The sequence below is a fragment of the Arachis hypogaea genome, chromosome 7 (assembly GCF_003086295.3).
Source record: "Arachis hypogaea cultivar Tifrunner chromosome 7, arahy.Tifrunner.gnm2.J5K5, whole genome shotgun sequence".
Classification (NCBI taxonomy): Eukaryota; Viridiplantae; Streptophyta; class Magnoliopsida; order Fabales; family Fabaceae; genus Arachis; species Arachis hypogaea.
In genome coordinates this window covers 78,281,686-78,304,218 of record NC_092042.1, presented here as the reverse complement: position 1 = coordinate 78,304,218, position 22,533 = coordinate 78,281,686, and the positions used below count along the sequence as shown (strand labels likewise).

The 22,533-nt window shown below is 31.3% G+C and overlaps 1 protein-coding gene across 2 annotated transcripts; it reads right to left on the bottom strand.

Annotated features, from left to right (window-relative positions):
* Positions 1 to 710: 710 nt before the first annotated feature.
* On the bottom strand, positions 711 to 6,492 carry LOC112703578 (BES1/BZR1 homolog protein 4). 2 transcript variants are annotated; one of them, XM_072199732.1, is made up of 3 exons: positions 6,117 to 6,477; positions 2,802 to 3,571; positions 711 to 1,963 (listed from the first exon to the last, which is right to left on the bottom strand). In XM_072199732.1, exons 1-3 carry the CDS (start codon positions 6,330 to 6,332, stop codon positions 1,960 to 1,962), a joined length of 990 nt encoding a protein of 329 aa, XP_072055833.1. In that variant the 5' UTR covers positions 6,333 to 6,477; the 3' UTR covers positions 711 to 1,959. The 2 variants fall into 2 exon arrangements, with proteins under 2 accessions (XP_072055833.1, XP_025610877.1); XM_025755092.3 differs by lacking the exon at positions 711 to 1,963 and adding an exon at positions 2,327 to 2,623 and having other exon boundaries at positions 6,117 to 6,492.
* Between the last annotated feature and the right edge of the window lie 16,041 nt (positions 6,493 to 22,533).

Sequence of the window (22,533 nt, the reverse complement as noted above, 5' to 3'; positions counted from 1 at the left end):
TCGAAATCTTATGCATTTTACTACTTCTTTTTAAAAAATTTTCTTGTTAAGCTTAGTGGGAAATTCATAAGACATCTTATAACCATAAATTTTTTTGAAAACTTTGAAAAAAAATTCATGCAAAAGCTAGAATAGAAAATAGAAAATAGAATGAAATACTGAAAAACAAAAAAAAATGGGGGATGAAACTCAACCACCTCAGTGCTGATGGTTGCTCACGCTGTGCTCTTCTATGAAGATGATTCACCTCCCTTTAGTGCCATTGATGATAATATACACCTAGAGCTCGCTCTACAACACCAAACTTAAAAAGTTGGCTTGTCCCCAAGCAAAGAAAACTTGGCTCCTTAATGGCGTTGAACGCCAGGACTGGCGTTTGAACGCCAGAGGGTCCTCTCTGTTCCCTTATGGGCGTTGAACGCCCAATTTCTCTTCTCCCTTCTGGCGTTGAACGCCAGGAAGGCACCCTCCAGGGTGTTCTGTTGTTCTTGCTACGTCTTCCTGTTTTTGTTCTAATGGCTACACATGATCACAAACATTAGAAAATCTAGGAAAACTGTGAAAATCAATGAAAATTAAAATGAAATCAAGCTAAAATAAAATTGAAGTAAAACTGAAATAAACTAAAGGATACTTATGGTTGGGCTGCCTCCCAACAAGCACTTCTTTAATGTCATTAGCTTGACAGTTAGTTCCTTCAAGGAGGAAGATAGTCATAGAGGAATAAATCCTCACTCCTCACTGGGAGCTTCATTCCTATGCTCTCATGGATTAGCTTAATATACTCAAGAGACAGGATCCTGTTCACTACATGGGGCAGGATTGGGCTTGCAGGGAATACTACCCTCGTCCCTGGTGAAAAGCCTTCAGTAGGGATATTATTATTTTTTCATCCGCTAGGCATCATTCTCTTGGGACCTTCCTCCTTGGTTGATAGTGCACACCCAACACCAAACTTAGGTTTAATGACTGGGGAAACTGTGTGAGTTTCCGCCAAGGGAAGAGGCTTCAGCATTGCACTCTACACGCAGGTACCTCCTTTGTCAAGGGGTCTTGGAGGTTTAAAGACCTTGAAAACCATATAATCCTTATATAGCCTCAGCATCAATTTGCCTCTCTCAGCATCAATGAGGTTTCTTTCATTAGAGAGAGACCTTTGCTCCAAAACCTCAGCAAAAGGAATGTTGATTTGCAGCTTTTTAAAGACCTCCAAGAACTTTGAGTAGTGCTCATCCTTGGTCTCCTTTTGGGGCTTTAGAGGGTGTGGTGTTGCAAGCTCTTGAATGGGTGTCATAGAGGAGGTATGTGACAGTGTAACCTCAGCTGTTTCTAGAGCTTCTCTCTCCTCTGACCCTTTAGCAGCTTACACTTCCTCCTTTTGTACGGATTCAACATATATTATGATGGCCTTGCACTCTTGACATGTGGTAGGCCCTGTGTCACTGGGAAGAGTGAGAGGTATCTTCAATTTCTTAGGAGGATTCCTCTTAATGACTGCACTACACTCCTTAAAAAACACCACTGTCTCAATTGCCTTCCAATCCCTCTTGTTATTCAGCATTTCCTTCATGAACTTTGTATAAGAAGGCATTTGTTCAAGAGCCTCTGCAAAGAGGATTTTGATCTCCAGCTTCTTGAAAACTTCTAGAAACTCGGAGAATTGCTTATCCTTATCTTCCCGCTGAAGTCTTTGAGGATATGGTAACTTGGCCTTGTACTCGGAGAATTGCAAAGGGTATAAGTGACCACATCAGATAGCTATTGGAGATTTCATGCAGGAACTGTCGATCCACGTTAGAACGCTATTAATATTTCATCAACAAAAACGATTCAAATGGCAAGTCACGACATGTTGGAATCAAAGACCTCAGACCTTAGTAGAATAGAAGGAATCTAAGACCCCAATTACTATTTCATAGTACCACACCGCCCCTCTTATTTTCCCAATCAACAACTGTTTCAGCTGAAAAATAAGTCTGTTAGTACATCAACAATCAGACCTTAGCCTTTTTCATGTAAAACCAACTTAGGTTGGTTGATTGATCAATTCATTCGTTTGTTTAAATAAGTATCAAAAGTTTGAATTCCACTTTATGTATGTAATAACCCGTTGGTCAACAGTAGAATCTTAATGGTGCTCAAATCTACAACAAATCAGTCTTTGACTTATTGAATTGAAAGAAATACATGAAAAAAAAAACTTTTTCCCTATGCAGAATTTATTATTTATTTATTGCTGTGAACATTTTGGATTTCAGTATGAGTAAAATTTCAATTTCACTCTGATCTTTCACGTAATTCAAAGACAAAAGAGCCGTTTTGATCATTCCGTGGCAATCCATACAATGTATATTCATTCATGTTTGCAATCATAACGTTTTAACAAAGACTTACAATCATGAAAATCAATGGGTTGCGAAAAGCCACCCCACACCTAACTAACACATATATGTATATTACTTGACGCTAATAAATGAAAAAAGAGTCAAAAGAAATTAAAGAAAAGGAAGCACAACACCCCAATTACCTTCTAACATTTTCTACAGAATAAGACCACAACAAAAGGAAGGTTCACATAGTCATATTCAATTACTAAAACGCCTATTTATAACAACGGCATCACCTGTCATTAAAAAATCACGTTAGCAAGGGAAAATTAAATAATTAAATCAATCAATCAATCAATAAAAATGAAGACACAAATATTGACAAAAAAAATCGTTTGGTTTTAGGGACAAAGACACAAATTCTTTGGTCTGACAAAATCTGGACAGTCTATAATAGTGTTTAGGTTAAAGTACCTTGTCTTTGAGGTACCAAGTGTGAGTTCAAGATCATCTGCTCCAAATTCTTCATGGATTCTTTCTCCTTCCCATGGCTTGACAAGGCCGGACGCGTCGGCTCCAAATGCGAATTCATCCGAGACAGCCTCGGACATTGGAATGTCAGCAGTGTGATCAGAACCTGCCGGGAAGGCGGGAGAGCACGTCCCACTCTGTCCAGGAGTCCACATGCGCGAGCCGCTTCGAGCCAAACCCTCTTCCTTGAAGGCAAAAGGATTTGAGGACATAAGGGTGAATGTGGGCGAAGTTGGGCTAACATGGGGGAGCTTGATACCTGCAAACCATTCAGGGTCGACCACCTGGCGGCCAGGGCTAGGAGGACTAGAGGATGGCAAGAATGAGTAGTGTTGTCCTCCAGTCCATCCTGGTCCTGGCCGTCCAGACTGATCACCCCAATCGGCATTCATCCTCGGTGTCCTAGCAGTTGGAGAGCTCAAGGGAGGCGTAACAGGCGCGCTTATGGAGCCACTCTGAAGGTAGAGGTGAGGGAGCTTAGGAGATGAAGCAGAGGATGAGGCAGTGGAAAGGTTCTTGAGCCATGGAATGAGGGAATTGCCGTCGCCGTTTGGATTGTTTGATGCATAGGGAGATCTTGATGGGCTTGGGAAGGATGATGAACCAGGGCTTGGGTTGTAGGAAGCACAGGGACTTGGGTGGTAAGATGAACAAGGGCTTGCTGCTGTTGAGGAACCGCCTATTATATCCATGCGCTCCAAAGGCTTGCATCCCTGATATTGCAAAACCATTTTCACATTACCATTAACATTAACGTATCACATTACTAAGTACTTCAAGTATAATGTATAATTGGCATAGCAGAATTGAATGATTTGCAGAAGAGTAATACTCTATGACTAACAAAATTTATCATTTTTGACTAACTTAGTCAATACTCTAAATCTTAAGTACTAAATTTTAAATTCTAAACTCTAAATCCTGATAATATAAAAATAGAATATTGGCTAAGTGTTGACTAATATTAATAAAATGTGTTGCCCCTAACATTTTTCTTTACAGAATATTTGGTAGCAAGTTCATTGTACTACGTTCGTTCTCTAAACACTAATCTAGTGAATCCAAAATTCCAAAAATATACCAAAATGTGAGAATAAGAGAGAAAAAGAAATGAATGAGTATTTCAATTCAATCTGAAGCACTGGTCTAACATTCAAACTTGCAGTAGAATCAACGTAAATATTTAGTTGAATTTAATGGTTAAAACAAGATATAAATATAGAGATAAAGAAATATAAAAATGTGTTTGAAATAAGAAACACACCCTGTCTTAAGAATCAAATTTTCTATTTTTGTCTAATCCTAATGATGACAACATGAATTATTAGTTATTGACTCATTGTAGTTCTGCAATAAAAAATGGTTGTCATGCAGAAAAGTATCAGACTGTTTTAGATAAATTAATGCACAACATTTTAGACTTTCATGCACTTAGCAACCTAAATCAATGACTTTCTTATTGCTCAAGGAAGTGCCAAAAAAATAAAAATAAAAAGGTGTACTATATATATTGTATAAGATTGTGCTTATCTGAGTTGGTGGAAAATGAGCAGATGAAAACAACGGTGGAAAGTGGAGTTGGAATACAATGATTTTGTTATTTCAATGAAAGTCACTTTCATGTTTTAGCTCTTTTTGAACTCAGCATTTTATTATCGTTTTTTAATAAATAAACAAACAAACAAGTTTTTCAACCAAACAGACACAGTTTTCATTTTACATTCATTACGTCAGTAAACTTAAGCAAACATTTTTGGTTTTGCATCTGTAGCTGTTACCAATTGACTATGGCTTAGTTAATACTCATTAGAATTTTGTTATTCATTTAAAAATTTAATTATCTAGTTACTAGTACATAACAAATGTATTGAAAAGAACAACTATATAGCATGACAATTCCCACTACTTTTTATCCCAATCAAATTGTTAAGAATTCCCCTCTATCGGTTTTGACTTTTGAGCCTCCATTGTAAGTTTGTAACACCAGAAAGAATTAATAATTTAAGCAGCATTTGTTTTAGTTTCTTTTCTTCCAAAAAAGAAAAGAACACATAGCTTGGTTACTTAAAAAATAACCTTTAATAAAATGAACAAAACTTAAATAAAGGTAATTTTTAATGTTTTAGAAAAATAAAAAAAATAACTTTTAATTTCAACTTTACTAATTTCCTCAAAAAAAAAAAAAACTCCAAATGGGCATGGCCGCAAAACAATAATAGTGTGAAAACAAAAAAAAAAACTGCTGCTAGTTGCTACGTTTGCAACAGTGACACAGCATCCGAGGTGGGAACATCTGAGCTGGAAAAATTACCCTTTTCCTGTTTTACTCGCTTTCAAGTACCCACTTTTGGCAGACAAATCAAAAGCATCACCCAGGGGCATTTTCGTCTCTCCATTCATTTTATGAAAAAAAAAAAGATTTTTAAAAGTAAACAAAAAATTTTAATATAACAGAATAAAAAATCAATCAAAAATAAATTTATAATTTTCATTATATATAAATTAAGAGAGCATCATCCGACAAAAATGAAAAAAATATTATGTCCTGGTTCTCAGGTTGTGAGCATTAGTCAACAAGCTACATAGATTTTTTTATGCTTCCCACTAAAATGACAGAACCAATGACAAGTAAGTGTGAAAAAAGAGAAAGAAAACACTTTTTTTTTTTTAAATAAAGGACTGTCATTTACATTTTTTTTTTCTTAGACCGGGAAAGCCATTTACATTTCTTAGTTTTAGAAAGAACGGAAAAGAGAGTTTAATAATATCACGAAGTGAAGTAGTCTTGGTTTTTAAAATTAAGAAACATTGCAATATCATTTACTATTTAGAGTATTATTATTGTATGTACACTAAATAATCCAAAGGGGAAAATAAGAAGCAAGATTTAGACTAATTTAAAGAAACAAATCCTTCTTGGCAGCTTAATTATTTCATCCAAGAAGCTCCATCATTTCCGTTTGTTTTTTTATTCCTTAAAAAAAGTCACGTACCAACAAAAAAAAAAGTGTCTTTGAACGAACCACCAAAAGCTGATTAGAGAGCTGTTTCACTCGAATAAGTGTCTTAATTTAGTATGAAATTAATCAAATTATGTTGAAGGAACAATAATTCCAAAGCAGAAAAACCATAGCTTTACTCTAATGAGGTATAATCTAAAGAAGAAAAAAGTATACACTAAGACACCATTATTCCAATTAAGTAAAATAAAATGACAGGCACTCTCTTCAACGGTTACTAAGTTAGTTAGTTGGTTACCTTGCGGTAAGTGGTGCCATCTGGTTCAACGGTCCAACCAGCTTCATTGCAAAGAGCTTTGAGGACTTCGTTGTTGTCACAGTGCTTTGGGAGCTTGAAGTTTCCGTACATTCTTAGACCGGCGAAGATCTTTGCCGCTATTGCTCTTCTCCTCCTCTCTCTCCTCTTGTTGTTCTCTCTCTCCTTCCATGTCGGAAGCCGAGTTCCTGAAGTCATAAAAGGAGGAGGAATGATCGGAGATGGGTGGCCGGAGAAGAAGAAGTTGGGAAATGGAAATGACCTTTTTTTTTTATGAAAGAAAGAAAGAAAGGAAAAGCGTGGATTATGAGTAGAGTACACGTTGTGGAGAACACTTGATTACCCAAATTTGCGGATCAAATATATATATATATATATATATATATATATATATATATATATATATATTATATTTTGAGTAAACTACTAAAATAGTACGAAAAGTTTATATCTCTAACAAAGACAATTTTAAAAAATGTTAACAATAAATAAATTCTTAAAATATTTAAAAATATGATAAAAAAATTAGATATTAAATATATAGTTAAAATAACAATTTTAAAGATCAAATTTTTATGCAAAATTTTGTAATCATGATTAAAAAATAAAAAATTATTTTTAAAATTTTGTATTTTTTTGTCAAGTGAAATTTTTTTTAATTTTTTATTGTCAATTATTATATTCTTTTGAGAAATAAAACAAAAATCTAAATATCAAATTTTGTTTTAAATTTTTTTATATATTTTTTAAATATTTATTCAAATATTATCACAAAAATATAGATATAATAAATAAGTCATTTGTTAAATATAAAATTTGTTTGTTATTTATAAAAAATATAATATTTATTAATTTTTTGTCATATTTTTAAATTATTCAAAAATTATTTTATTGATAATATTTTTCAAAAATTTTTTAGTCAATCACTGAATCTTTTGAATACCAAATTAATAATAAATTCTTGTCTTTTTAATATTTTAAAAAATAATAAATATTTAAATTTTTATTATTTAAAAATAAAAAACAATATTTTAAAATACGAGAGAGATGGCACAATGGCACTAGTGGTGCCAGGAGCACACGACTAGTGTTCTAAACTCAATAGTTTATTCAGTTGTCACAGCTTATAAAATACAGACATTTTTATTTATTTATTGTGTCTTTATATTAGATAAATTTTAGATACTATACTTATTAATATTTATCTGATATATATATAATTTTTATGTTTAACTGTATTTAAATAAAAAATATTTTTTTAAATATTTTTGGACACATATAAATATCATTATGTATTCTCATATTCAATCTTATTTTTAATATTTATTCTTGAAATAACTTTAAAATTTATATATATTATTAATTATTAAAATAAAAATTTAAATAATTTATATAATTAAAAAGCATATTAAAAATAATTAAAAAATTAATTTATATTTTTAATATCAATAAAATACTAAAATATTATTATAATTTATCTAAAACTTATTTATATTTTATATGTATATCATTGTCTCCATATTTTATAAAAATTTTAAATTTATATATTCACGTATCTTATATAATGTAGTATCCTATATCCGTATAGTATCGACATATCATAGGTCCGAGCCTTCGCGGCTTATTTCTTTACTTAAGCGCAAAAGTTTATCTAGCAAGCTTTGGTATATGACCATTCTACTTGGTAAAATTTTTAAATTAAATTTGAGAGACTATGTCATATTTATTTTGTAGAAAATCTTTTAAGTATATTAATATATTAATATTTCAGTAAATTTTAATTATTGATCTTAATTATATATTATATATTTTTTTATAATTAATATCAACGATTAAAAATTATTAAAATATCAGTATATTAATACATTTCAAAAAATTTTTATTCCATATTATGTTTATACACACATCATACGTTTAATAAGAATTGGTTAAATTATATTTTATTTTAAAATTCACAAAGGCAAGTGTAATTTTGTATAAGCCCAAGATTAATTAGGTTACATTAAAATTAAAAAAAAAATAAAAAATTTTCATAGTTATATTTTGGAGTCTAAATATGTGTTTGAATTAATGTTTGTAAATACATATTGGCATAAGTGTGTTTTTACAAAATTAATTTTTATCGAAATTGAATTCATATCAATGTAACTTTGGTTTAGATATTTGTTGTCAAATATAATTTTAAAAAAATAAATATTATTTGAATGATGTTAGTAAAATTCATGTTAGAGTATAAAATTATTAAAAAGACACAATTTATTATATCATTATTTAGAATACTTTTGTTGTATTTTATTTTTTATAATAAAATAAAATATACTTAAGAAAATATAAATATTATTTTATAATTTAAAAGATAAAAACTTTGTATGTTTCTAATTTTCAAAAGATATAAAATTAATATTAAAATTTATTTTAGATAAAATTATATTCTTTTGCTAGTTCATTTAAAATAATATGAATACTATTAGAGTGAGTCAGAATTAGAGAGAACCAACATCAAAAATATAAATTAAAAAAGAAAAAAATAAAATTAAAGAGGACCAAATTAAAAAATTAAATACTTAATGCACAAACCTTCAGAATCATTTAGAATCTCAAATGAGTGATTGAGTATAAATTTAGGGGTCAATTTGAATCATTTAGAATAATAACATATTAATAATATGTCAACAAATTATATTATGACGTGTAGTATATAACTGACACATAAACAAATCGTGTTATGACATGTGGTATTACTATTTATGTCAGTATACCACGTGTCATTAAAAGATACATTATTTCTTCATTTCACATAATCGAGAATATTATTTTGACTGTTTATGTCAGCATGCCACGTTATCATGACGTTAATAGAAATTATTACATTTGAGGGCTAACGTGCGTTACAGATTGAAGATTCACGAACTAAATTGAAACAATTAAAATTTAAATTACTGTATAATATGTATAATGCAATATTTTTCGAATTAAAATCAAATAATAATTAAATTAATTAACTATTATTTATTTCTAATTTGAAATACAACCCAAATAAAGATTCAAAACAGTAAACAATGCAAAACTGCATCCCTCTCTCCCATTTGAACTAAATTGCTTCTCGCCTAGTCTCATCTTCTCTCAATGGTGCCGCGCCGCCACCCACAATAGCTGCCGTCGCGCATAGCTTTGGAAGACGCTGCCGTGCGCACTGCGGACAACCGAGCAGCACCGTCACGAAGGTTGCGTCGTTTGGGAAGCCCTGAACATGGCAGTCAGAAAAGCCCCTCCCCCCAATTGGCAACGTTTCACCCTCTGACGTCTTCATTCGTGTCACATAGGGGACATACTAGTGTGACGTTTTCATACGTCCAGCCTCTGCCGCCCAGCCTCTTTGCGAACGTCCGATCGCGCTCACCAACTTCGAACAGCCTCTTTTGCGCTGTCCACCTGCCGTCAGCCGTGCAGCCTCCCCTGCAGCCAGTTTGATCATGGTTGCTTCTTCTGTTCATTCATCTCCTTCTTCTATTTCAATGGTCAGTTTAGGATGGTCATGTTAGTAGGTATGCGGATGATTATTTTAATTCCTATAGGGATTGGGTTTAGTTACATATAATTAAAATATGTTGAATATTCAATTCATTAGGTATGAGAATGATTATTTTTATCCTTAAGTGGATGGTTATTTTTACTAGGGATGAAGTGGGATGATTATTGATGAAGGTGGGGTGGCAACCGATCGAAAAAGAAGAGGGTATTGAAGTGAAATGTTTGGTAAATTAGGATTTGGGATGGTTAATTTTTTTAAAATAACTAACTGAATTTTTTAAAAATTTAAAATTTAAAATTTGATGTGAAATAATTAAATAAAAATACTTTTTATTATTTATTTTTATTGGACTAAATAACTAGGCTATTGTACACATTATCAAGATTTTTCATTATTTCTCTAATGAAATTTTTAAAATTTTAAGAGCCAATTTAAAGTTTGAGATAAATTTCAAAACCTAATTTGAGTATTAACTTCTATTTTATCGTATATTTTATCTTAATTTTATTTAAAAATCTTATGGTGAGAGGACATACTACTCAACTCTCTCAACTGATGCGTTTTTCTAATTTAACTATCTTCTTATATTATAAGGTAGATGAAATTTCTCTTTCTAGTCTTCTTTTCATTTTTAATTTTATTGGGAAATAATAATATTTTTAACAAAGGCATATATCATATCATATCCACTCTAATGAAGGTAAACTAGTAGTAATTCTAAAAGTCAATGTGATGCCAACTTTTGTCCTTGTGTTTTTCCTTTTATTCTATTAGGTTTAATCTTGTTCTTTCTTTCAGTTTTTTAGGATTAGTCATCAAATAGAAATGAAAAAAGATATAAAATCTGATTTTTTTATCTATATCTTTTAGGTTTAATCCTTTATGTATTGAATATCGAACACAAACTTAAAAGAGTATTAAGAATTTCACTAATCTAAAAAGCAATTGTCTAAATTCGTAAACTTATGAAAAAGATCATTTTATATTTCAGTATATATTTTGATATTTAATATTACACTCTTGGTTATAAAGTTCTAGGGCGGGGTAATAACCAATTAGGAAAAGTTGAAAGGATAAAAAAGGATTTTTCGACACACATAATATAATTAACTTTCATCTTTGATGTCAATTGTGAATGGGAAAAGGGTTTATTAACGGTGCCACAAAAATGAACCCGTTCGGAATTGTGGCCCTACCTCTTTCTTTTTTGTCTTCTTTCCCACCAACCAAAGCACCTTTAATGAGTGTTTTTATGAGGAAGGGCCAAAGGGGCTAAAGTAGGGGTGTACATGCCCCAGTTTAGTTTTAAGATTTGGTCTGAATTCAGATGTTGTAAGAGTTAGTTTGGTATAATTTTATTAGGTTTAAGATTAAATAAAAATCTTAAAAATAGATTTGGTCATTATTTAAGATTAGATACGAATCAAAACGAATCTAATTTTATTTAATCTATGTATGCACTAAGAAGACTAAAAATATATATATATTTTAAATTAATTTTAATATTATGTTATATTAATTATAAATTTATTATTTTATTTTTAATCACACTTGTTGAATTCGAAAATAAATCAAAAAAACATGAAATTAGAATTTATGGACAAATTTAAATTCAAATATGAATATTAACTTCTTGATAACAAATATATTTTTTTATAAATAAGTGAATCATAATTTTTTGACATCAAATTTATTAAGATTCGGATTCTATCGATTTAGATTTGATTTTAGTGTGAAAATAATAAAATTTTATTGAGTCTAAAATCAAAAAAAATTCTCAAAAATAGACTCAATTATTATTTAAAATTAGATCTAAATCAAAACAACTCAATTTTACTTATTTTATTACACCCCTAAACTACAGTATAAATAAGTCACATTTTTTATTGCCACAAGCAAAAATTGCATAGCAAGTATATGGATAATGGGAAGTGTATATAGTAGTGTTGTAACTTGTAAGGATATATATAATCACGAAAGAACTTATCATTCATATAACTAGTATATACTGCATGTATGTGTTTAGAAATTAGAACCAGCAATGCGGTGGGATTACTTGAACGTATTTACTTCTATTATTACGATTTTCGCTACAATATTTTATGTTTTAAGTACTTGTTTGAACGTTATTCTCATCATTTTTTTTAAATGATATTTTTTAAAAGATTTTTTATAAAAATAAAAGTGATTTTATATTTAAATATTTTATATAATTTTTTATATTTATTAATTATATTTAAGTAAAATAAAATAAAATATTTTTTTATTTATTTATTATATAAAAATATTTTTTTAAGAACTTTTTTAAAATATAAATTGTAATTTTTTAAAAAAGATATTTTTTACTTTTTTAGTACTTTTATTTTTATTATAAAAAATTTGTCAAACATACTAAAATAAAAAAAATTATTAAAAAATTTTTTTTTATCGATTTAATAACACCCAAATAAATACTAAGTCATAATTTTTTTTGTCACATAAATCATAATTTTCTTTGTCACATTCAAAAATCGTAACTAAAAATCGTAGTTGTGGTTTATTTTCAAAACATACCAATGCTTGCATTTTTTATAGTCATGATTTTTAACTTTGGCTACTTTAATAAAAAAGAGATCAGAATTTTTTAAATAAAAAATACAGCTACTATTTATAACAAGGATGAAATATATTTTTTGTTATTAAAATTTGTCAAAAATATAAAAATACTTTTAAATTTTATTTTATTTTAATTTTATTTTTAATATTATCAATTTAATTTAACCCTCCTCTTCAAATTTTTTTAGACAATATATGATCAATATTTTTTTTCATTTTTATTCTAAAAAAATCATTCTTCTTCGTCATCATCATATGTAAAATTCTTGTTTTTTCTCTTTCAAACACTCCAATAGTCCATTCCCAAACTAATACTTATCACCAGTGCAACCATCATCATCTCTTCTTCAGACATCGATGTTGTTGCTATTGTCATCGCCTCCACATATCATCGTAATCGATACTGCCTCTATTTCTGTCTCCTTCGTATCACATCTTCACTCTAATTCTTTTACCATTCTCGTCTTTTCACTACAAAAAATTCTGGTTAAAATAGCAGTTTTTTGAGATTATTACGACAGTTTGAACTGCTATTATTATCTCGAATGGCGGTTAAAAAAACCACCATAATTTTAAATGCCATTTGGTTTTTATTGTAGTTTTTCAGGCTTTCGAAAAACCACCACAATTTCCATAATTAAAACGGCGATTTTCTTTGAGCTAGTTTAAAACAGCGGTGTCACATGATCGAGTGTTCAAGCTTGCATGGAGCTGGAAGGGACCTGAAAGGATTAAATCCTTCATTTGGCTAGTGGCGCATGATGCTATCTTGACCAACATAGAGAGGAAACGAAGACACCTAACACACAATGATCAGTGTCCAAGATGTCACATAAATGAGGAAACAAGTCTACATGTGCTAAGAAATTGCTCTTTTGCCTCTCTTGTATGGCAATTTCTTCGACCTAAAGACCAAGTGAAAGAGTTTTACAATCTTGGCAGACACGATTGGCTCATTCACAACCTCTCCAAGACAAATGAGTGGCCTTGCACCTTTGGAGTTGCGATTTCCTCCCTATGGTACTTTCGCAACAAATTCATCTTTGAAGGAATTATCACTAACCCAGCAGCCGTGGCAGAGTCCATTAAAGTGAGGAGCTCTGAGATTAAAAGAGCCCTACATAACATCATACCAAAGCAAGTCACTAACTCCACAGGGTGTCTTGTTCGTTGGTACCCCCTCCTGAAAGTATAATCAAGATTAATGTTGATGGTTCCTACTTTTCCATCAACAACAATGCTGCTTGTGGCGGAGTTGTCCGAAATTATTTAGGCAGATTTCTAAAGGCGTTCACATGTAATATTGGAAATTGTTCTATTATGCATGCAAAATTATGGGGGTCATTAAAGGACTCCAACTGGCCATCATCCACAACTGGAATCATGTTATCATGGAATTAGATTCTCTCGATGCTATCAGTTTCATTAAACATGGATGCCCTGTCCTTCACTCTTGTGCATCGCTTGTAGAAGAAATCCGAATCTTATCAAGTCGCATCCAACAGGTGCATTGGAACCACATTCTCCGCGAAGCAAAGAAGGGGCAATCAATGCTGCTAGGTCTCCACATCATTGAAGATTCTATTCCTGATATTTTCAATGCTCTTTCTTCTGATTGTATGGGTTCTCTTAGATTGAGAGGGACTCTTTAGGTGGTGTTTTTTCTTTCTTTTTGTTATTTTTTTTCTGTTGGGGTCGTTGACCCCCTTTCTTCACCCAAAAAAAAAAGTTTAAAACAGCGGTTAAAACAGCCATTTTAACCAGATAAAATAGTAATTTTTTAATTATTTAAAACAACGATTTTAAACCGCCACTTTTACTGGTTAAAATGGTATCTTTTTTAATGTTTATAATGGTGGTCAACGAATATGATACGAACCAGTGACGAATCGAATTCTGAGCTATTAATATTCACCTTAGAAACTAAATTGTATTTTAAACTATCTAAACTCTTAGTTAGACTAATCTTATAAAATCGAATTGCATTTCATGCAAATATGTCCCACAGCCTCAGAAATTGAGGGATCACCATCAATGCACGCATTGTACACAACAGCAAAAATAACTTCATTAGACCTCTTTGCACCTATGCCACAAAATATTATTTCAACCACTTAATCTTACACTATAGAATATGATACAATTCTTCAAATTCAGGCATAAAAATAGATGTTAACTAACCTAAGTAAAAGGTTTTTTAAAATGAACCATCATTGCTGAACATAACTTGAAATCCAAAAACTTAGTCTTGTGATACATTCAATTTCATATTCTAAAGTTAAATAAATCATGATCTTAAAGTATAACAATATTCTTATTCTTGTCACCTTATTAATTGGAGCTAGCTCTAATATCTCTTTCATTGAAGATATCATGCCATGTATACTAAGCTTTGGAATCGCCAATCTAAAATCAAGGTAAATCTGCAAAATAAGATTGTGTTATCTAAATTTGAATCTAAAATACATATTCAGACTTACTAATATTGAGTAAACCAAAGCTAGATACAATGCTTCCTTTGAGAATGGATAGGTGATGCGGATTTTACAAACCATAAATTGTCGGTAAGTATATCGAATCGTCTCAAGTAATACCACAGGAATGGGTTATTGTTCCCACGAGGATTAACGGATTAAGCAAGTAATAATCAATTGATTATTTTAGTCATACAATCAAAAACTTAGGATTTCAAGAACACTTAGCATGAAATAGGACATTTAACAAAAGCAAGTCGTAAACAATTGAGAAAGTAATATGATTCAAAAGAGTTAAGGTTTTAGAGAAGTTGAGACTTCTGAAAAAATACTTTTCACTCTCTACCTTGATAATGCAAAGATGTGTCTATGGCAAATCATAAATAATCAAACGCCAATTTCTTAGTAAATCAATTTCTCTAGTCCTAATAAATTATCAATTCCTTGATTAATTAATTGTGACAGGAGGTTAAGAACATTATTTGATTTAAAAATCACACAATTCTCAAGAGCCAAACTTGGTTGATTCGATGTCACTTATCAAGTCCAAGTCAAAAATCTAAGAATCATGAGAAGAAGTTTTCAAGCTTAATTTAATTAATTAACTGTTCCAAGATATTAAGAGAATTCAAGTCAAAAGAGAATTGTTTTCCAACACATTCAAATCCTTTGGATGAAGAACGAAAACTTTTTCTTTAGAAAACATCAATGAATTAATCAAGATAGAAAAGTTATAACATTAATCCATAGGAATCAACAGAGCTCCTAACCTTAACCAAGGAGATTAGTGACTCATGCTTCAATGAAAATCTCAAACTTAGAATGAAAACGGCCAAAAAGGTCTGTAAGCTAGGTTCTTAGAAACCTTATATACTCAACTAAAAGAAACCTAATAATTAAATTCAAACTTAATTACAATCAAAACAAAATCAAATCAAATCAAATATTTTGCATTTAAACTTCAATTTTCAATTGCAGTTCAGGTTCAAGGCTTTTAGAGATTCAACTTCTCATAATCCAATGTGGGCTTGGGCTTTGAATGAAGGCTTGCACTTGCTTGGGTCAATGGCATGTGACACGCCCCATACATGGCATGCTGCACGCCCACTATTTTCTTCACCCTTGGGAGCAGAACTTGGCATGTGACACGCCCAAGGTTAGGAGTGTTTCACGCCACTCTGCTTTGAGGCCCTGGGATCAAGTCTTCCTAGCGTGTTGCACGTCCAGAGGCTGACGTGTGGCATGCCCAATGGTGCATTGAATTTGTTTTCTAGAGTTTTGGTCCAGCGTGCCATGTCTTGAACCTACATATAGAACGCTATAACAAAAATTCAATTTTGGGAAGTGTCGTTTGGGCGTGTGGCACACCCTATATATGACCTGTGACATGCCAATAATGTGCATGGATCTTGGCGTGTTACACGTCCCTTGTTGAAGTAGGGTCATGCGTACGCATGGGAGATGCGTACCTATGATTGAGCAAAATTCTTTATTTGTGCATACACATGGGATATGCATACGCATAATCCATCAAATTTTCGGGTCTTGTACGTATGCATAGGGATGCGTACGCATGATTCAACAAACTTCAGGTGTTGTGAGTACGCATGAGGACTGTGTACGCATGATTGCTCTTTTGAAGGTGTGCCAAAATGACACGCCTATTGAACTTGCCGTGTTACACGCCATCTTATCTTTCATCATGGGAGTCATTCTTTTGGGCGTTTGGCACGCCCACTTCCTTGGCGTGTTACACGCCCATTTCTTGCTTGATTTGTCTTGGGTTTGAGCCTCTAGAAAGTTGGCCTAGTGTGCCACGCTCATGTCTCTGTATGTGGCATATCAGGTTCTTGAAATTATCTTGAATCTTCTTCACTGGGTGTGTGACATGCCTGTTGCTTGGCGTGTTTCACGTCAAGGCCAAAATCACTCCTGGGAGTTGAATTATTGAGCGTGTGGCACACCCATGAGTTAGTGTGTTACACGCCCACTTGGTGCTTCAAAATGGACTTTTTGGTCTTTTGGCCTAGCATGCCACGCCCCTATGCTGACATGTTACACACCAGGTCCTCTGCTTTGGCCTGTATGGGCGTGTTGTATGCCCTCCTTTCTGACGTGTTGCATGCCAGTTCTCTACCTTCTGGAGGATGCTTCCTTGGTTTCTTTTCTTTGCTTGTGCTTTGTTCTCTTTTGCTACCATTCTCCTAGAATTAACAAAAAATCCAAGCACTCAAAGTACTAATAGAATATCATGTAAAAGAACATAGTTATCAAGTAAAAAGTCATCAATTTCACATAAGAAACACCCAAGAAAAGTACATAAGATGCTCATGTATCACAACACCAAACTTAAGCTATTGCTTATCCTCAACAAAACAAAGAATCATGCCTTAATCATCAAAGTTTTAAAGCTTAAAAATGCAAGAGTAAATAGTAGCAATTCAAATGATTTTGGTTAGCTGTTTCACTTATGCACAATTCAATACAAATAGTTATAATCTTTCAAAGCCTCTATCTAGATTAGATTATGGAATCCTTCTTTTACTCATCACATTGAAGCAACCTTATTTACTTTCTTTTCACCTTTTATTTTTGTTAGGTGCTTTGCACATTGAGCCTAGCCGTGACTCTAAATGTTTTGTCTCAAACTTTTCTCGACACAAAAACACTACAAGGACTTGATTGGGGAGACCTTTGAGCTTACAATGTTCTTTTGACATTTTCCATCAGTGGTGCTTAGAGCTTTTGGCTTCTCTTTCTTTGGGGAGTGCTTTGCATATTGAGTTTAGGTGTAATTCTAAGTGCTTTGTTTTCAAACTTTGTTTGATACATAAGCACCACAAGTACTTGACTTAGGAGGCTCTTTGAGCTCTTTTTTTTCTTTCAATTCCCTAGTCAGTGGTGGTTAAAGCCTTACACTTTTCTTTTAATCCCTTTTTGTTAATTATTATTCATTATATTTTGCTTCTCCAAGGCTTTGTCAAGTGTGAAGATTCCATAATAGTCCTCTAAACTAAGGTCTTCTAAATAATTTTGCTCAGTAAGTGTTAAACATTTCAATTAGTTTGGCTTTCCAAACTCACATTGTTATGCTCTCTATATTCAACACCTTGTTTCTTGTTGTTTCCTTCTTAGAACATGATCCTTGCTTGCTTTATGTAGCAAGCACAATTATAATTGTGGGTTGTGGTTAACAAGTCATGATAAGCACATGAGAGACACGAATCATAAATGTATTATATAAGATAGAACAGGATAACATACATGCACATAATTAAAAAGGAAGGAGGCAAATAGAATTCAACAACCTTAGTTATCATTGCCATCATCTTCATCATCTTCCTCATCGTCCTCTTCATCACTTTTTAGGTTTTGTAGAGCATAGCATCCAACACCAAACTTAGAATGGTTGCTTGTCCTCAAACAATAAAAAAAATAGTGGTGATAGAAATAGGAATAATCATGATTATCTAGTGGAGGTAATTAAGTGATGTGAAAGCTTATTCAAATAAAACAAACAAAATTAAAACAAAATAAAAGTAAAGATTAAACAACGTAAAATAAATAGGGTGCTAATGTGTTTGCATGGGGTGGACCTTGCATGGGTGAAGTGCGGCAATATCAAACTTGGTGTGAGAATACCAAACTTAGTATGATACAATTAATGTGAAATTGGGTCAAGTACTCAGTGAAATGCAAGCATCCTGTTGGTGTAGCAACACCAAACTTAATCCACGAAACACATACACAATTTTAAACAAAGCAAAAAGAAAGATGAAAGTAAATTACCTAACGTTGGGTTGTCTCCCAACAAGCGCTTCTTTAACATCACTAGTTTGATGGTTTATTCTTGCTAAAGTGAAGGTTGATCATAGTGTTCCAATGCTTCCTACTCACTGTAAATGTCCTCCTATTATCTTCATCCATGAGTTCAATGTGTTCCAAAGAGAGGATCTTATTTACTATGTAAGGTTCATACCATTTGTTGAATTTGTATGGCCAAATCCATAATGAGGAAGAAAATTGCATCACTTGTTGTCTTGGTGATAAGTCACTTGTAGAGATCTTCTTACTTCTCCATCTCTTGGACATCTTCTTCTTGGGAGCTTCCCTTTCTTCATTTGATAATACGCATTTAACACCAAACTTAGGTTTGATATCAGGGAGTTTTTTGTTGATATCAAAGAGAGGCTTGGGTTGTGAATTCTTGTTAGTCTCATCAGGAGGTTCTTGGAGGCTTAGATCAATTGATTCAATCTTCATACAAATTTTTTCCTCACTTGAATGATGTATGATTTTAAAAACATGAAAAACCAAGTGCTCATTATGCACCCTCAACATTAATTCACATTTCTTCACATCTATTAGAGCTCTCCCAATGGCTAGAAATTGTCTTCCTAGAATGATAGAGGCATTCTCATCCTCCTCCATGTCAAGAATCACAAAGTCTGTTGGGAGAAAAAACTTTCTCACCTTAATCAAGACATTCTCAACCACTTCGTGTGCATGCTTGATTGATTTGTATGTCATTTGTAGAGCTATTCTTGTGGGCTTCATCTCTTGAATTTGAAGTTTTGTCATCACAGAGTGAGGCATCAAATTGATACTTGTTCTTAAATCACACAATACTTTTTCAAAAGTTGTGTTTCCAATGGTACAGGAGATTTGGAAGCTTTCAGAATCTTTCATCTTACTTGGCAAATTTTTTTGAAAGATTGCACTTCACTCTCTAGTCATTATAACTATTTGGCCTCTCTTGAATGATCTTTTCTTGAACAATAATTTCTTCATGAATTTAACATACAGGGACATTTGTTCAAGTGTTTCTATGAATAGAATATTGATGTGTAGAGTCTTGAATATCTCAAAGAATTTTGAGTATTGCTTTCTCTTGTTCTTTCCCTTGAACTTTTGAGGGTATGAAATTTTTAGCTTGTATTCTAGCACATTAACTTTCTCAATTGGTGACTCTTTTGAAGCTTGAAGTGAGGATATAAGGGGACTAGTAGGCACGTGTTCTTCTTGAGTTATGACATTCTTCATTGCTTCTTCCTCTTGCTTGTAAGTGTTTGTAGTTTTCTTGCCAACCACTTTACCACTCCTCAAATTTATAGCCTTGCATTCTTCTCTTAAATTTAGAATTGTGTCACTGAAAAAATATTTGTGAATTTGCTAATTGTTGAGCAATTTGTCCCACTTATATCTCTAAGTTTCTAATGGAGAATTTAGTTTCTTGCATAAACTTTTGAGTGGTTTAGACAAAAGTGGAGATTTGTTGGGAGAGTTTTTCTATGACAATTTTCATATAAAAAAGCTTTTGAGAAAATTGTGATTCTTGTGATGGTTGGGGAGGTGGTGAAGATTAGTAGTTGTGATGAGGGTTGCCGGATTGATGGTGAGGGTTGAAGTTATTTTGGTGATGGTTGTTGTTGAAATTATTTTGGTAGAGGTTATTGTTGAAATTGGGTTGCCTCTGTTCTTGATTTCTCCATCTAAAGTAAGAGTGATTTTTTCACCCAAGATTGTATGTCTTAGAAAAAGGGACATTATTAGGTGGTCTTAAAGAATTTTTCATATAATTCAATTGTTATAGAAAAAATTGACCAAATTCATATCCTTCACCTTGAGAGCTTCCTCCACTCATGTAATAAAAAGCATCTTGTGTATTCACTGTAAAGATTTGCATATTTCCAAATTGTTGAATAATGGCATTAATTTATTGAATTAGAAGAGTATTTAATGCATCCAACTTTATCACTCTTTTTTTTTCTTTAAAAGGAGTATAAATATTAATTATTAGCCACCATTTCAATCAACTCTAATACTTTTTTCCTAGTCTTCTTTATATGTAATGTAGTAATATAGTTACACTTGTGCAATTTACGTATATGAAAGGAGATAATAAAAAATAAAAATAAAAATTAAATAATTATTGACAATTATTTTAAAAGATAAAAAATTCTCAACAAAAAAAATTATCAATTTAAATTGATATTTAATATACATATATCAGCAATTTAACGTATCATATAATCATAATTTATTAATTTCAAAAAGAAATTATTAGCAAAATGACTAATCAATCTTACTAAATTAACTATCAAAATGGGTGGGCACAATTTAAAACGGTAGCGTAGAGTCTTTTAAAACAAACGGGGTGATGGTTCCAAATTCCATGTCATGTTTTTCAATTTGGCAGAAAAACAAATGCAACATTGGCTAAACCGTGACTTTGGGATATGGTTACAGTGACAATAACTCAAAATTTATAATTGTTATATTTGTAGTCACTGTTTTAAAATGTAATTACATAACAAAAATATTGTAGTGTTTAATTTTATTCTAAATTATTTGTTGATTGGTTGTACGTCTTTGTATACAGTGGCAGTCTAATAGAAATAAATAATTTGAGAATAAAATATTATTTTAATTTCTAATATTTAAATTAAATCTTAATTTTAATTTTAATATATAAAACATTATATTTTTATCTCAAATATTTTGTTTGGTTCTATTTAAGTCTTTCGGTCAAAATTAAATCTTTTTTTTAAATATTATTTTATTTATTATTATCTTTTTTTTTATTATTATACCATTACTTTCATTTTCAAATCACTACAACAATCACTACATGACCACTGTAATTACGATTTTTGTTGTTATCTAAAAAAAATTATAATAAAAAAGTGTATTTGTAAAAAAAAATTAATTAGAGAATTAAAAAAATTAATATAAAATATTTAAAATAAAAATAGAACGTCTCAAATATTATGAATAAAATTAGGATTTAATTTAAATATTAAAAATTAAAATAATATTTTATTTAAAATTATAATACGAGAACAAAAATATATAAATTTTATGAATTTATAAAATAGAAATTTAAATATTTATACTAGTGTTAACCTTAATATGGGTCTTAGAGGATGTCTTAAATTTTTTTTTTAGTTGTCCAACCTGATAGGTCAAAGACTAATGTGTTGTGGATCTGAACTTCATTTAAAGGTCTGTCGTTGGCCAATGGATTGCTATATGCACAAGGTGAAATTTAAACTCTCGACATTTGTTTAAACGACGAGTGAGCTGACTACTCGACTAACTCAAGTTAGTTGAGGATGTGTTAATTAAATCTGGTGGAATAAACCCGAAGAGGGCTCCAACCCCGAATCCCAAGGGCCACTTTCTTGCGGGTCCTGCCTTTTTGTGGTACCCATGACTCTCGCTGTCTCAATGAGTCAATATCTTCCTATCTGATAATCTAGTCAAGTAATTTTGTTCTACTTTTTCCCTTTTCTTATCCTATGCAGGGGGATATTATTGAAAAAAGAAATAATTTCTTTCTTTAAAAAAAACATATGTAATGAACTCCTCTTTTGTTTTTGTTTTTGTTTTTTTAACTTATGTTGAACTCCTTTAAAGATGAATATGAGTGATATTATGGATTGTCTATATAATACTCTTTTTATTTATGAGAATACTTTCTATTTTTTAAGTTCAATATTATTTAATGTTTTTATTTTATAAATTATAATATTAATGTCATTTACAAGTGCTAATATATTAATTGACACTAACATACCTATTAATGTATTATTTCATTCATTAAACATGTATGATAATAATAAATAATAACTATAAGATTATTAAGAGAGTAAATACAACAAAAAGTATTTTTATTGATAGATAGATGTAAATGTCACTTTGTTAACATAATGATACACAACTAGATGTACCCGTGAGACATTTTTATATTTATAATGCATCAAGATAAAATTATATAAAGAATTAGTAAATATAT

Coding starts and splice junctions, on each gene's coding strand:
- LOC112703578 (XM_025755092.3), bottom strand. CDS start 6,332: ATGACTTCAGGAACTCGGCTTCCGACATGGAAGGAGAGAGAGAACAAC. Junction 3,572..6,116: donor ATGGCACCACTTACCGCAAG/GTAACCAACTAA, acceptor TTGCAATATCAG/GGATGCAAGCCTTTGGAGCG.